The sequence below is a fragment of the Bos grunniens genome, chromosome 11, assembly GCF_055505025.1.
Source record: "Bos grunniens cultivar Pamir isolate PY7600 chromosome 11, Bosgru_T2T1.0, whole genome shotgun sequence".
NCBI lineage: Eukaryota > Metazoa > Chordata > Mammalia > Artiodactyla > Bovidae > Bos > Bos grunniens.
In genome coordinates, this window is record NC_141175.1 from 47,837,880 (window position 1) to 47,850,816 (window position 12,937).

General features: G+C 35.7%; 1 protein-coding gene across 20 annotated transcripts in view; it reads left to right on the forward strand.

Moving 5' to 3' along the window:
- The window catches only part of USP34 (ubiquitin specific peptidase 34), a 242,438-nt gene that overhangs the window by 97,011 nt on the left and 132,490 nt on the right, over positions 1–12,937 (forward strand). For 15 of the 20 annotated variants that reach the window (XR_015136757.1, XR_015136758.1, XM_086326450.1 and 12 more), the window contains 6 exons: positions 7,708–7,833; positions 8,022–8,151; positions 8,803–8,838; positions 9,195–9,325; positions 9,593–10,206; positions 12,533–12,747. Coding sequence is in view for 18 of the 20 variants with exons in the window: in XM_086326450.1 (XP_086182576.1) it covers positions 7,708–7,833; positions 8,022–8,151; positions 8,803–8,838; positions 9,195–9,325; positions 9,593–10,206; positions 12,533–12,747 (1,252 nt within the window). In the remaining 2 variants the exon portion in view is untranslated. The remainder of the gene's footprint in view (positions 1–7,707; positions 7,834–8,021; positions 8,152–8,802; positions 8,839–9,194; positions 9,326–9,592; positions 10,207–12,532; positions 12,748–12,937) is intronic. The other 5 variants (XM_086326463.1, XM_086326465.1, XM_086326454.1 and 2 more) reach the window with 1 other exon arrangement.

Genomic DNA, 12,937 nt, shown 5'->3' on the forward strand with positions numbered 1-12,937 from the left:
GAAGATGAGGAAATTCTCATCATTTTTCTCTTCTCATTTTCCACTTTGCAGTTTTTATTATGTTATTTATATTTTATCAAGTTATGCAACTTTTAAGTGAACCATAATTTCCACAGTTATTTAGTATTAATTTTGTATGTAGGTATATGATTTACCACAAATCCTTTTTCCTTATTCCTGTTTTTCTTGTTTCTTTTTCTTTATTCGAGTTAATTTGTGCTTATTTTTGTGGCTTTCACAGAGTAGACTTTTATTTTACTTTGTTGGTTTATAAACTGGCCTTTATACACAGTGGTCTGGGAGAATGAAAGAGGCAGAGATCACTCTAGATTGGTAGGTGGCAGGTTTAAAAGCAAGGGAAGTTTAAGAGGCTTGTCTTCAGTGGCTGCAAGATGAGTAGATCTCGGCACTCACGTGCCAAATCTTAGAAGTTGTAAGTGAGGCCTTAACTGGGTTTAGACACAATTACTATAACCTTGGAGTAGTTCCTACTTAAGGAGTGGCAGGCAGGCAGAGTGTATATTCCAATGACAGGGGAGGAAGTGACAAGGGAGGAAGTGAGGTACCTCTCTTTGCTCAGTTTCAGCTCAAAAGTCAACTGGCAGTAATGTCCTCTCGATTATTTTCTCTAACATCTCTGAAGAGAAAATTGTGGGTATTTTATTCTCGGTTTCCACATATTTGAGATGTCTGATCTCTGTACTTGAAGCATTTGATCGAATATCATATAAAGAGCCACTCTAGCTTTCAGTAAGAACAGTGTAGTATATTTGAAGAGTAGTCCTTTGTTTTCTGAACAACTTTTATTTTTAATATTAAACAGAAAAGAGTATCTACTATATATCCCATCATTCTTTGTTGGCAGAATTTCTCTCATGTTGTTTTGTAGGTGTTCATTAACCCCATGAGGGTTTTTCTTTTTTTTTTTTTCAAAATTTTTTTATTCATTTGACTGCACTGTGTCTTAGTTGAGGCATTTTGATCTTGCTGCAGTATGTGGGATCTTTTTTAGTTACAGCATGCAAACTCTTAGTTGTGGCATGTGGGATCTAGTTCCCTGACCAGGGATCGAACCTGGGATCCCTGCATTGGGAGTGCAAAGTTTTAGCCACTGGACCATCAGGGAAGTCCCAGAGGGTTTTTTTTTTTTTTTTCCCCCTTTTTAACTTGTTTTGAATTTTTGGTTGATGGCCTTCAACAGTATTTTATTTAAACTTTTTTTTATTGTGGTACAAATATGTTCAGCATAACAAACCATTAATTTACCACTTTAGCCATTTGTAAATGTATGATTCAGTGGCATTGAATACACTCAAAATGTTTTTTAACCATCACTTAACCTGTATACATGGAGAAGGCAGTGGCACCCCACTCCAGTACTTTTGCCTAGAAAATCCCATGGATGGAGGAGTCTGGTAGGCTGCAGTCCATGGGGTCGCTAGAGTCGGACACGACTGAGCGACTTCACTTTCCCTTTTCACTTTCATGCATTGGAGAAGGAAATGGCAACCCACTCCAGTGTTCTTGCCTGGAGAATCCCAGGGACGGGGGAGCCTGGTGGGCTGCCGTCTGTGGGGTCACACAGAGTCAGACACGACTGAAGTGACTTAGCAGCAGCAGCTACCTGTATACAAAACTTTGACATCACATCCAATGAAGACTCTGTACATACTAAACAATAACTCTCAGTTCCTTCTTCCCATCTCTCAGGGAACTTTTGATTTCTTTTCTTCTACATTATATCTTTATGAATTTGACTATTCTAGGTACCTCATTTTGGTAGAATCATACAGTATTTGTCTGTGGTGGCTTATTTTACTAAATACAGCTTTTTAGGGTTCATCATGTTATCACTTCAGTTCAGTTCAGTCACTCAGTTGTGTCCGACTCTTTGCGACCCCATGGACTGTAGCTCCCAGGCCTCCTTGTCCATCACAAACTCCCAGAGTTTACTTAAACTCATGTCCATCGAATCGGTGATGCCATCCAATCATCTCATCCTTTGTTGTCCCCTTCTCCTTCCGCCTTCAATCTTTCCCAGCATCAGGGTCTTTTCAAATGAGTCAGTTCTTTGCTTCAGGTGGCCAAAGTATTGGAGTTTCAGCTTCAGCAATAGTCCTTCCAAGGAATATTCAGAACTGATTTCCTTTAGGATGGGTTGGTTGGATGTCCTTGCAGTCCAAGGGACTCTCAAGAGTCTTCTCCAACACCACAGTTCAAAAATATCAATTCTTCGGGGCTCAGCTTTCTTAATGGTCCAACTCTTCCATCCATACATGACTACTGGAAAAAGTCTAGAAAAGACTAGACAGACCTTTGTTGGCAAACTAATGTCTCTGCTTTTTAATATGCTGTCTAGGTTGGTCATAACTTTTCTTCCAAGGAGTAAGCGTCTTTTAATGTCATGGCTGCAGTCAACATCTTCAGTGATTTTGGAGCCCAAGAAAATAAAATCTTGTCATGGTTTCCATTGCTTCCCTATCTGTTTACCATGAAGTGGTGGGACCAGATGCCATGATCTTCGTTTTCTGAATGTTGAGCTTTAAGCCAACTTTTTCACTCTCCTCTTTCATGTTCATCAAGAGGCTTTTTAGTTCTTCTTCACTTTGTGCCATAAGGGTGGTGTCATCTGCATATCTGAGGTTATTGATATTTCTTCCGGCAATTTGATTCCAGCTTGTGCTTCCTCAAGCTCAGCGTTTCTCATGATGTACTCTGCATATAAGTTAAATAGGCAGGGTGACAATATACAGCCTTGATGTACTCCTTTTCCTGTTTGGAACCAGTCTGTTGTTCCATGTCCAGTTCTAACTGTTGCTTCCTGACCTGCATACAGATTTCTCAAGAGGCAGGTCAGGTGGTCTGGTATTCCATCTCTTTAAGAAATTTTCCACAGTTTGCATATGTAAAATAGATTACTGTTACATAGAAATAGCTGAATTCTGCTTGTTGAGCTTATACTCAGTACATTGTAGTGTGTGATTTTGTGAATCTGCTTTTAGTGCTACTTGCTTTCTCTCTCTATAAAATCATGTCATTATGAATAGTTTTACAAGTCCTTTCCAAAATACATTTCCAATGTATTTTCATTTTTTAATTGATTTATTTATTTTTGTGGTCTGATATCTGTGGCTAGAATTTCTATGTACCATTGAGTGGCTATGGTGAATGTGAGCATCACTGTCTTGTTCCTGATCCTAAGGGAAATTTTTTTCAGTCGTTGGGTACTGGCTGTGATGTTAGTTGTGGGATTTATAAATCACCTTTATCATGTTCAGGAGTTTTTCTTCTTAAATGTGGGAGAAGGCAATGGCAGCCCACTCCAGTGTTCTTGCCTGGAGAATCCCAGGGACGGGGGAGCCTGGTGGGCTGCCGTATATGGGGTTGCACAGAGTCGGACACGACTGAAGTGACTTAGCAGCAGCTTCTTAAAAGTGCTGAGAGTTTTTGTCTTGAGAGGGTGTTGGATTTTTGTCAGATGCTTTTTCTGTGTCAGTTGAGATTGTATGGCTTTTTTCCTTCTTTCTGTTAATACGTTGTATTACAGTAATTAATTTTCTTTTTGAGCTATTCTTGTATTCCTGAAGTAAATCTCATTTGGTCCTGGTAAAAATTTTTTTACTATGAGGTTGTATTTGACTTGCTGGTATTTTGTGAAGGACTTTTTGTATCATTAAAAGAGATACTGCTCTGTTACTTTCTGTTCTTAGGAAAGTTTTGGTATTGGGTTAGTGCTAGTCTCATAGAATGAGTAAAGAAGTTGATTGTCTTCAGTTTGGGGGAAGGGTTTGAGAAGGATTGGTGATAATTTTTCTTTAAATGTTTGGTAGAATTCAAGTTAAACCATGTATTTTAAACTGTACTTTGGGAGATTGATTACTGACTCATTCTGTTGTTAAAGAGACATTTTTCATTTCTTCTTGAGTCAGTTGAGGTAACTTGTAAGCAATTTTTGGCATACAGTGTCCATGGTATTTTCTTAAAAAAATTTTTTTTAACCTTCAAGTTTGGTAGCAATATACCACATTCTGATTTTAGCTATTTACATTTCTCCTCTTTCTATTTTTAAAAATTATTTTTAGTTTAGCAAAAAGCTTATTACTTGTTTAGAAGAACTAGCTCTTGGTTTTGTTAATTAAAAAAAAAAATTATTTGTTTGGCTGCACGTGAGCCTGCAGGATCTAGTTCCCTGACCAGGGATTGAACCTGTGTCCCCTGCATTGGAAGACAGATTCTTAACCACTGGACCACAGGGAAGTTCTGGTTTTATTAATTTTTAAAAATTGTTTTCCTAATCTGTATTTTATTATCTGTGTCCTCACCTTTGTTATTTTCCTTCTTTTAGTTTTGGGTTTAGTTCATTATTTTTCTAGTTTCTAAGTGGTAAAGTTAGGTTGTTGATAAGGAGATCTTTTTTTTTTTAATTTTTTAACTTTACAATATTGTATTGGTTTTGCCATATATCAACATGAATCCGCTACAGGTATACACTTGTTCCCCATCCTGAACCCTCCTCCCTCCTCCCTCCCTGTACCATCCCTCTGGGTGGTCCCAGTGCACCAGCCCCAAGCATCCAGTATTGTGCATTGAACCTGGACTGGCAACTCGTTTCATCTTTTAAAGTTTACATTTAATAAATTTCCTTCTGTGCAGTGGAATGTCAGCATTTCCTTTTCTTGCTTTCATGATTATTCTATTGTCTTTGGCTTTTAGCAGTTTGATTATAATATGTCTTGGGGTAACTCAGCTCTTATTAGGAATTTGTTTGAAATTTTGAATTTGTGAACTTGTGTCTTTCCTCAAGTTGAGGAGCTTTTTGCTATTAGTCTTAAATATACATTGTGTACTTTTTTTTTTTTTCTGTGAGATTTCTACAACGATTATATTGGTAGATTGGATGGTGTTCCACAGGACCCTTAGACTCTGTTCAATCTTCTTCATTCTTTTTCTTTCTATTCCTTAGACTCAGTAATTTCAGTTGTCCTATTTTCAAGTTTGTTTATTGTTCTGCTTGTCAGATCTTCTTTTGAGGTTCTGTAGTATATTTTTTATTTCCATTACTTTACTTTTTAGCATTTCTCTTTTGGCTCCTTTTTATGATTTATGTCTTTAATGATATTCTCATTTTGTTCAGGCAATATTTTCCTGTCTTCACCCTTTTCCTTTAACTCTTTTAACATTAAGATGTTTCAAGATCTTTTGTCTAGTAATTTCTTTGGGTTTGCATTCTATGAATGATGGTACTTTTGTGTTGATTTATTTATTTGAATGTGCCATCTTTTCCTGTTTCTTTTTATATTTTGTGTTGGTTTTCTTTTTTTTTTTGGTTGTAAACAGTGTGAAGTCTACAATATGGTAAATTGGAAAAAAGATTCTCTTCCTTTTTCAGAGTTTGTTCTTTTCTGATTGTTTTTGGGCTAAAGATCAATCTAATGTGAAACTTTATGGACTTTTCATGTTTTTTCCTGAGCCTGTGTCTTTCCCTTACAATGTGTAGTATCTTTCTAAATTTTTCTATACATTCATTCTTTGTTGAGCATCAAAAAGAAAAAAAAAAACATCCTGGTGTGACTTCTTTAATTCTTCCAGTAGACACTTCACCTTATTTGGGTTGAAACAGTGGCAGTTAACCTGCCTGCCTACACCTCAAGCCATCCGATGTAGTGATCCAAGTTCAGAACACAGAAGTTTATTATTTGGAGCACAAGATCATTATTGCCCACCCATGGCTCCAACAAACTGTACCAGCGTCACATTGCTGTCCCCACAGCTTCTTGGCGTAGCGTCAAGGACTGGGAAATGGGTAGCTTCTATCACTCTGAAGGCTGAAAATGGCCAGCATTAATAACAGTTTACCAGCCAAGTTTTCCTTTGGGAACGTAAGAGTTCAGATTGGCAACTCTAGAGTTTCGGAATTGTTACCTCATACAGTTTCTGTAGTACGGTTGCTTTTTAGGTACGGAGATGGATTCCTGGCACTTTCTGCCCTACCATCTTCCCTGACATCTTTTCCTCTCTTTTCTTTTCAATAACTAGTGAAGAGTCTGTGAACCAACTCCACACTGCTGTTTTTACCAGTAACTAAAGCTGTCAATCTTAAAATTTTCTCCTCACTTTTTGGATGTGTTTTCATAATGTGTATCTTGTAAAGAGCCTTATGTGTCTTTTGCCTCCGCTACAGGATTATGTAATTATCTTTTAAGGGTCTTTATTATTTAAAAATAATCAAAATTATATTTATTATGAAAATCCCATTTTATTAATCATTTAAGTTGTCACAAATCATGTTTATTGCATAGAATGTTTTAAATCACATTTTAATTAGGAATGGTATAAATCTAACAGCTACTTGTTGACATAAAGCAAGTATAAACTGTTAGTACAGTCTTAATTAGAATGTTAATATATTAAAACTAATATTCTTAGGTAAAATCTGTAAAATGGGCAGACTTATAACTGATGATTCACTTCTCAAAATCTAATGATGTTTTGGTCTTAAAGTATAGCAATTGTGTAAGTAAACACTGTTGAATCAAATAGTAGATTGAAGTAAATAGAGTAGTTTATTAAAAGTTACCTCACCATAGAGGAATTTTTCCAGTGTTATTTTATTTTACCTCTGTTTCAAACATTAGGTTGTGTATATTTACCCTGATAAGATGATGCAGTATAGAAAAGGTACATGATTTACACCTGAAAAAATATGAAAGTCAGTGTTTAGAATAGAAGGATCTATATTTTCTAATAAATTTTTAATGTATTGAAGATAATAGAATATGTTTTACTTTTGGAGTCCTGAAATTGAGTATTTCTGGCCTAGTCATATTTGTTGCATATCTTGATTTAGCAGTTAACAGCCTTGTAGCTATAAAACATGCTTGTTTTACTGACATTGTAATATTTAGTAGTCATATCTTTTTGAAAATTATATTTTCCCTCATATTTACCTAATTCTGTTTAGTGTAACAAAGTAGACTTTCCTAGTTTATATTATGTAGTCTTTGATTGTAAAGGGGCTTCTGTTTTGACTCTGTTTTAAAAATGAACATGTTATATAAATACTTTATAACCACTTAATATAAGAAATATAATCCAGTTGATCTTTGATCATCATGGGGATTAGAGGTGTCAGCCCTCTGCACAGTCAAAAGTCCATGTATAATTTTACAGTCAACCTTCCACAGTATCCACAGTTCTGTATCTGTGGAACATATCATTATTAGTGGGGAACAAACCAACCTTGTATAACCACACAGTTCAAACCTGTGTTGTTCAAGGGCCCACTGTACACTTAAAAAATAATATTTATTTGGTTTTCTCTCCTAATTGTAATTTATTTTGTTTTTTATTTCCTGCATTTTAATTTGCTGTTTGTTTGTATATTAGTGATACATTCCTAAATTGGAATTCTTTTTATACTTGGAACTTACAAATCACTTATTGTGGGCTTCCCTCTTGAGGTTAAAAAGTTGTGCTTGTGATTTCTTGGATAAGGTGAAGTTGTGGTAAAGTGTAATTTTATTTTCACAGTTTTATGTACTGTAACTTATATTTGTTAATTTGTTAATTAATACTTTGCTAGTATTGAACATATTAGCATACCAGCCACTTTCTTCACTTTTAAACTTACATAACTTTTTTGCTATCAGCTTATTTATTTATGCAGTATAATTATATTTGACTATTGTCACTACTTTTATTTTCTAGTTGAAACACTGTAGTCGATACATACATGACTTATTTCCTTCACTCATCAAGAATTTGGATCCAGTACCACTTAGACATCTTCTTAATCTGGTTTCGGCTCTTGAGCCAAGTGTTCATACTGAACAGGTAATTGATTCAAAACATAATGAAATTTTTTTTTTGTTAAGTTTTTTAAGTGAAAATTTATTTGTTATTCACATGATTTAACTTGTAGTTTATTACTGTTGGTATTTCATTTAAGCAAAAGCGTATTAAATTTGTTACAATATTTCCTAAAACCTCTAATTTCAACTTCTCCTTTTTTTTTTTTTTAGACATTGTACTTGGCATCGATGTTAATCAAAGCACTATGGAATAATGCGCTAGCAGCTAAGGCCCAGCTATCTAAACAGAGTTCTTTTGCATCTTTATTAAACACTAATCTTCCCATTGGAAATAAGAAAGGTTCGTAAAGTATTATGTAATTTGAAGTGAGTTGTCCCTAGTTTTTAACTCAGATGTGAAGTAGTTTCTGCAAATTAGTTTAAGTTTAATCTCAATTTTGAAATGAGAGCTGTTGGTGTTGTGAAAAGGTTAATAAATTGGAGTGAGCTCATGCTTTTGGTATACTGTTCAAGTAATGGCAATGAAGTTTAAGTAGTTATTGGATCTTGTTTCATTGATATTTTTCCCTTAAAAAAAAAAGTTTCATAAAATCTCTAGAAATTTAAGTTAGAAAACAGTCAACATGTTTTGTTTTAGATATAGTTTTGAGAATAGAACATAATGATACATTTATCTTTTCATGTTTTCTACTTCACACTTTTCTGTCATTTTAGGTGTTTTGTGTGTGCTTTTACACGTATAGCTTTCTAGGGTTTTCTAAAACTTTACCAACATTACCCCTCTTTTTGGTCTCCTGACATCATATACTACTCTTTCCTTAGGCTTTTCTATGCAGGCTCCCACAGCTACTGTGGCAAGTGGTGGGGTCTTACATTATTACAGGTTTCCCTACCTATATCTTGTTGTTTATGTAATAAGAACAACTGATACATGTCCCAAAGAAATTCAGTCACTTAGAGTATCTCCGTCCTGTTTTTCCTTTTCCTTCAGAGGAAGAAGAGCTCAGAAGAGCTGCACCATCACCTTGTAAGTTGAGTCTTAGAAATGTATGGCAAGATGACTTATAGTTTTATTTTGATGATCATCTAGAGTTAATTGATTTTATATGTGTGTATCAGTTCATTTTGTGCAGGAGATGTAAATCCTTACTAGTTATCAGTCTTACCCTTTTTGTTTAAATCATTAGTGTCTTGACTTCTAATTGAAATCATGTATATTCTCTTTAGAAGTAATTGGCAAGTGTTAACATATTTCCAGATTATATTTTTGGCTACTTGGCATGAAGCTTTGGTATGTCAGAGAATCAAAGGATTATGACATTCTGATAGATCCATATTAATACAAGTAAGAGTAAAAAAAAAAACCCCATCATTTTAATATAGGGTCACCTGCAGCCAGTCCTCAAAGCAGTGATAACAGTGATACCCATCAAAGTGGAGGCAGTGACATTGAAATGGATGAGCAACTTATTAATAGAACCAAACATGTGCAACAGCGACTTTCAGATACAGAGGTATGAAAACCCTTTTTTCCTCCCCCTTTAAAGAGTTATTTGGGTTTGTGCCATGTTTATCCTTTGAACTGGGAATATAAACTTGAGCCCTGTTAAGACCTCTCCTATCTTGTTAGTATCATTTAAATTCTTTACTTCTCTTTGAGTTTTTAATTCCATTTTATATTGTTCAAGGAAATATGTGGCAGTCTTTTTAGAAAGTATAGTGTGTTAATGTCATTTCTTACTGGGTTAAATATTTATTTAAGTCTTCATTTCTAAATGTAGGAATCCATGCAGGGAAGTTCTGATGAAACTGCCAACAGTGGTGAAGATGGAAGTAGTGGTCCTGGTAGCAGCAGTGGACATAGTGATGGATCTAGCAATGAGGTGAATTCTAGCCATGCAAGCCAGTCAGCAGGGAGCCCTGGCAGTGAGTTACAGTCAGAAGACATTGCAGATATTGAAGCCCTGAAAGAAGAAGATGAAGATGATGATCATGGTCATAATCCTCCTAAAAGCAGTTGTGGTACGGATCTTCGGAACAGGAAGTTAGAAAGTCAAGCAGGCATTTGCTTAGGGGATTCCCAAGGCCCATCAGAAAGAAGTGGGACAAACAATGGAACAGGAAAGGACCTGGTTTTTAATACTGAGTCAATGCCATCGGTAGATAATAGAATACGAATGCTAGATGCCTGTTCACACTCTGAAGACCCAGAACATGATATTTCGGGGGAAATGAATGCTGCTCATATAGCACAAGCATCTCAGGAATCTTGTATTACACGCACTGGGGACTTTCTTGGGGAGGCTATTGGGAATGAATTATTTAATTGTCGGCAGTTTATAGGTCCACAGCATCACCACCACCACCACCACCACCACCACCACCACCATGATGGGTAAGTCTACCTAAAAATAAAACAGCTTACGTTTTCTTCAGGGAGTTAATTGTAGCCTCCATTTATTCAGTTGTGATAAATTCTAGATCCGTGTTGTCCAATAGGAATATAATGTAAGCTACAAATGCATGTTTCAGATATGTAATTTTTAATTTTCTTTCCTTATTGATTTATGGCTGCATTGTGCAGCTTGAGGGATCTTAGTTTCCCAATCAGGGATCGGACCTGCGATCCCCTGTGGTGGAAGCATGGAGTCTTAACCACTGGACTGCCAGGAAAGTCCCAATTTTTAACTTTCTAATGGGCACATATAAAAAAGCAAGATAAAACAGAGAAGATTGATTTTTAATTATAAATTTTATTTAAAGCAGTAATATCCACGTCATCAGTGTAAAATTATTAACATTCTTTTTTTGTAATGCTAAATTTTCAATAATCTGTGCATATTTACTACTGCTCACATATTCTGTTGAGACCAGCCACTTTTTCCATGTGCAAGGGCCACAGATGGCTAGTGACTGTTGTATAGGAAGTACAGATTTAGATCTTCAACTCCTTGTTAAACTTGCCTAAAAGTAGATAGAAAATTGCTTGTGGGATACTTCCATTAAAATTGATCATGGAAAGGGGAATTTTATGCACATTCCATTTTTAGGATATCAGTAAAGTTAAAGCCTCAGCATAAAGCTTTTTGATCATCTGTGAAATACACCCATTGTGTTTAATAGTGATTCTGTCAGTAGTGTTACAGTATTAGGCAGAGTACTCAATTGTTCTTTCAACATCATTTTCTTGTGTATACAATAGAAACAATAATACCTATCTCTTGGGCTTTATTGTGAGCATTTCATGGGCTGATATGATTGGCACATAATCAGAGCTTAATAAATATTAGCTACTATTTGTTATTATTGTCATTATAAGTAGTAATATTTGAGTTAATGATGAAATAGGGATGAGTGCTTGATCAGACTTTTTCTTAGACCTGACTGTTTGCCAGGCCTTTCAGAATTTAAGATGGTTGTTTGGGAGAATTACATATCCATACATGTTCCTACTTTATTTCCTTTGCTTTTTGGTTCTTATCTTTATTCCATATGAGTATATGGTAATGTTTGTTTTTTATTTTATTTATATATTTATGCAGACTTTCTCCCTAACCCTAATGGGGAGAAGTGAGGCTTAGTTGTGGTGTGCAGGCTTCTCATTGCAGTGGTTTCTCTGTATTGTGGAGGACAGGCTCTAGGGCCTGCTGGCTTCAGTAGTTGTGGCATGTGGGCTCAGGAGTTGCAGCTCCTGGCCTGGAGCACAGGCTCAATTGTTGTGGTACATGGGTTTAGTTGCTCCATGGAATGTGGGATCTTCCTGAAGCAGAGATTGAACCCATGTCCCCTGCATGGGTAGGTAGATCCTTACCACTTAGCCACCAGGGGAGCCCTGATAACGTTTCTTAGTCTTGACAGGGTTGATGGTTTGGGCCACGTAGTTCTGTGTTTTGGATTTACGGCAGTGTGAATGCTGTCCTGTGCATTGTAGCATGGATGTTTAGCAGCATCCTTAGCCTGTGTCCCTGTATACTAGAGGTATCTCCTATATTGTAATTACCAGAAATTGTTTCTAGACATTTCCTGGATGCCCCCTTGGCCTTCTGATTGAAAACCACTGGTTATGGTCTGACATTACAGAAATGCACGTTCATAATTCTTCCCAGGACATACTGAAGACAAAGCAGTTAGTTCATAAAACCAATGTGGGTAGCAGCATATTCAGTTTGGCACTTTATAAATTTCTTTTAGTGTTCACACCAACCCTCACCTGAAAAGACCTAATGATTTAATTTTTTATGTTACTCATTTCCATATTCTCTGTGTATGGTAACCACTTGTGAAAGTCCCCCAGTTAATACCAACCAAATCTGGATTGCATCTTTAAATTGAAATTTTTTTTTCCTGGTAGTCATTTGATTCTGCAGTGGCTGAACAAAATAAAATTTGAGGTTTCACTTTAAGATCTGAGTTTATAAAATAATTCTAACAGTAAGTTTTACTGATTTTTCTCTAAAATTATTCCCTTTGAAGTTGTTTTAGTGAAGTGTTGATCGACCATATATGTGGATATAATGTAAAGTTAATACATAGTGCTGACTTGTGGGCTTTTATATTTTGTAAGGCTTGTCAGTATCCCATAGTGTTAACAAACAAAATGTAGCTTCATTCTTGAGTATGTTGTAACTTGTGCCAGATGTTTTGAGAGAGATTTTTTGTGAATCACAATGTGTGTTTGAATTGTAATTGCTAACTTTGTGCTGCTCTTCTCTGTGTTACAGTCATATGGTTGATGATATGCTCAGTGCAGATGATGTCAGTTGTAGTAGCTCCCAGGTCAGTGCAAAATCAGAAAAAAATATGGCTGATTTTGATGGTGAAGAATCTGGGTGTGAAGAGGAGCTAGTTCAGATTAATTCACATGCAGAGCTAACATCTCATCTCCAACAACATCTTCCCAATTTAGCATCTATTTACCATGAACATCTTAGTCAAGGTAAGGTTCTGTATTAAGTAAAATGTATTCCTTTATTTAAAATGAATGTAACATATTGTTAAAAGAGATCAACAGTTAATGTTTTTATACTTCATTGTTTTTACCAAATAACTTTCATATTACAGTTTTTTTTAACAAAGAAATGAAATTATTATGAATGGTCCATCATGAATATGAAGGCTAGAGTTCC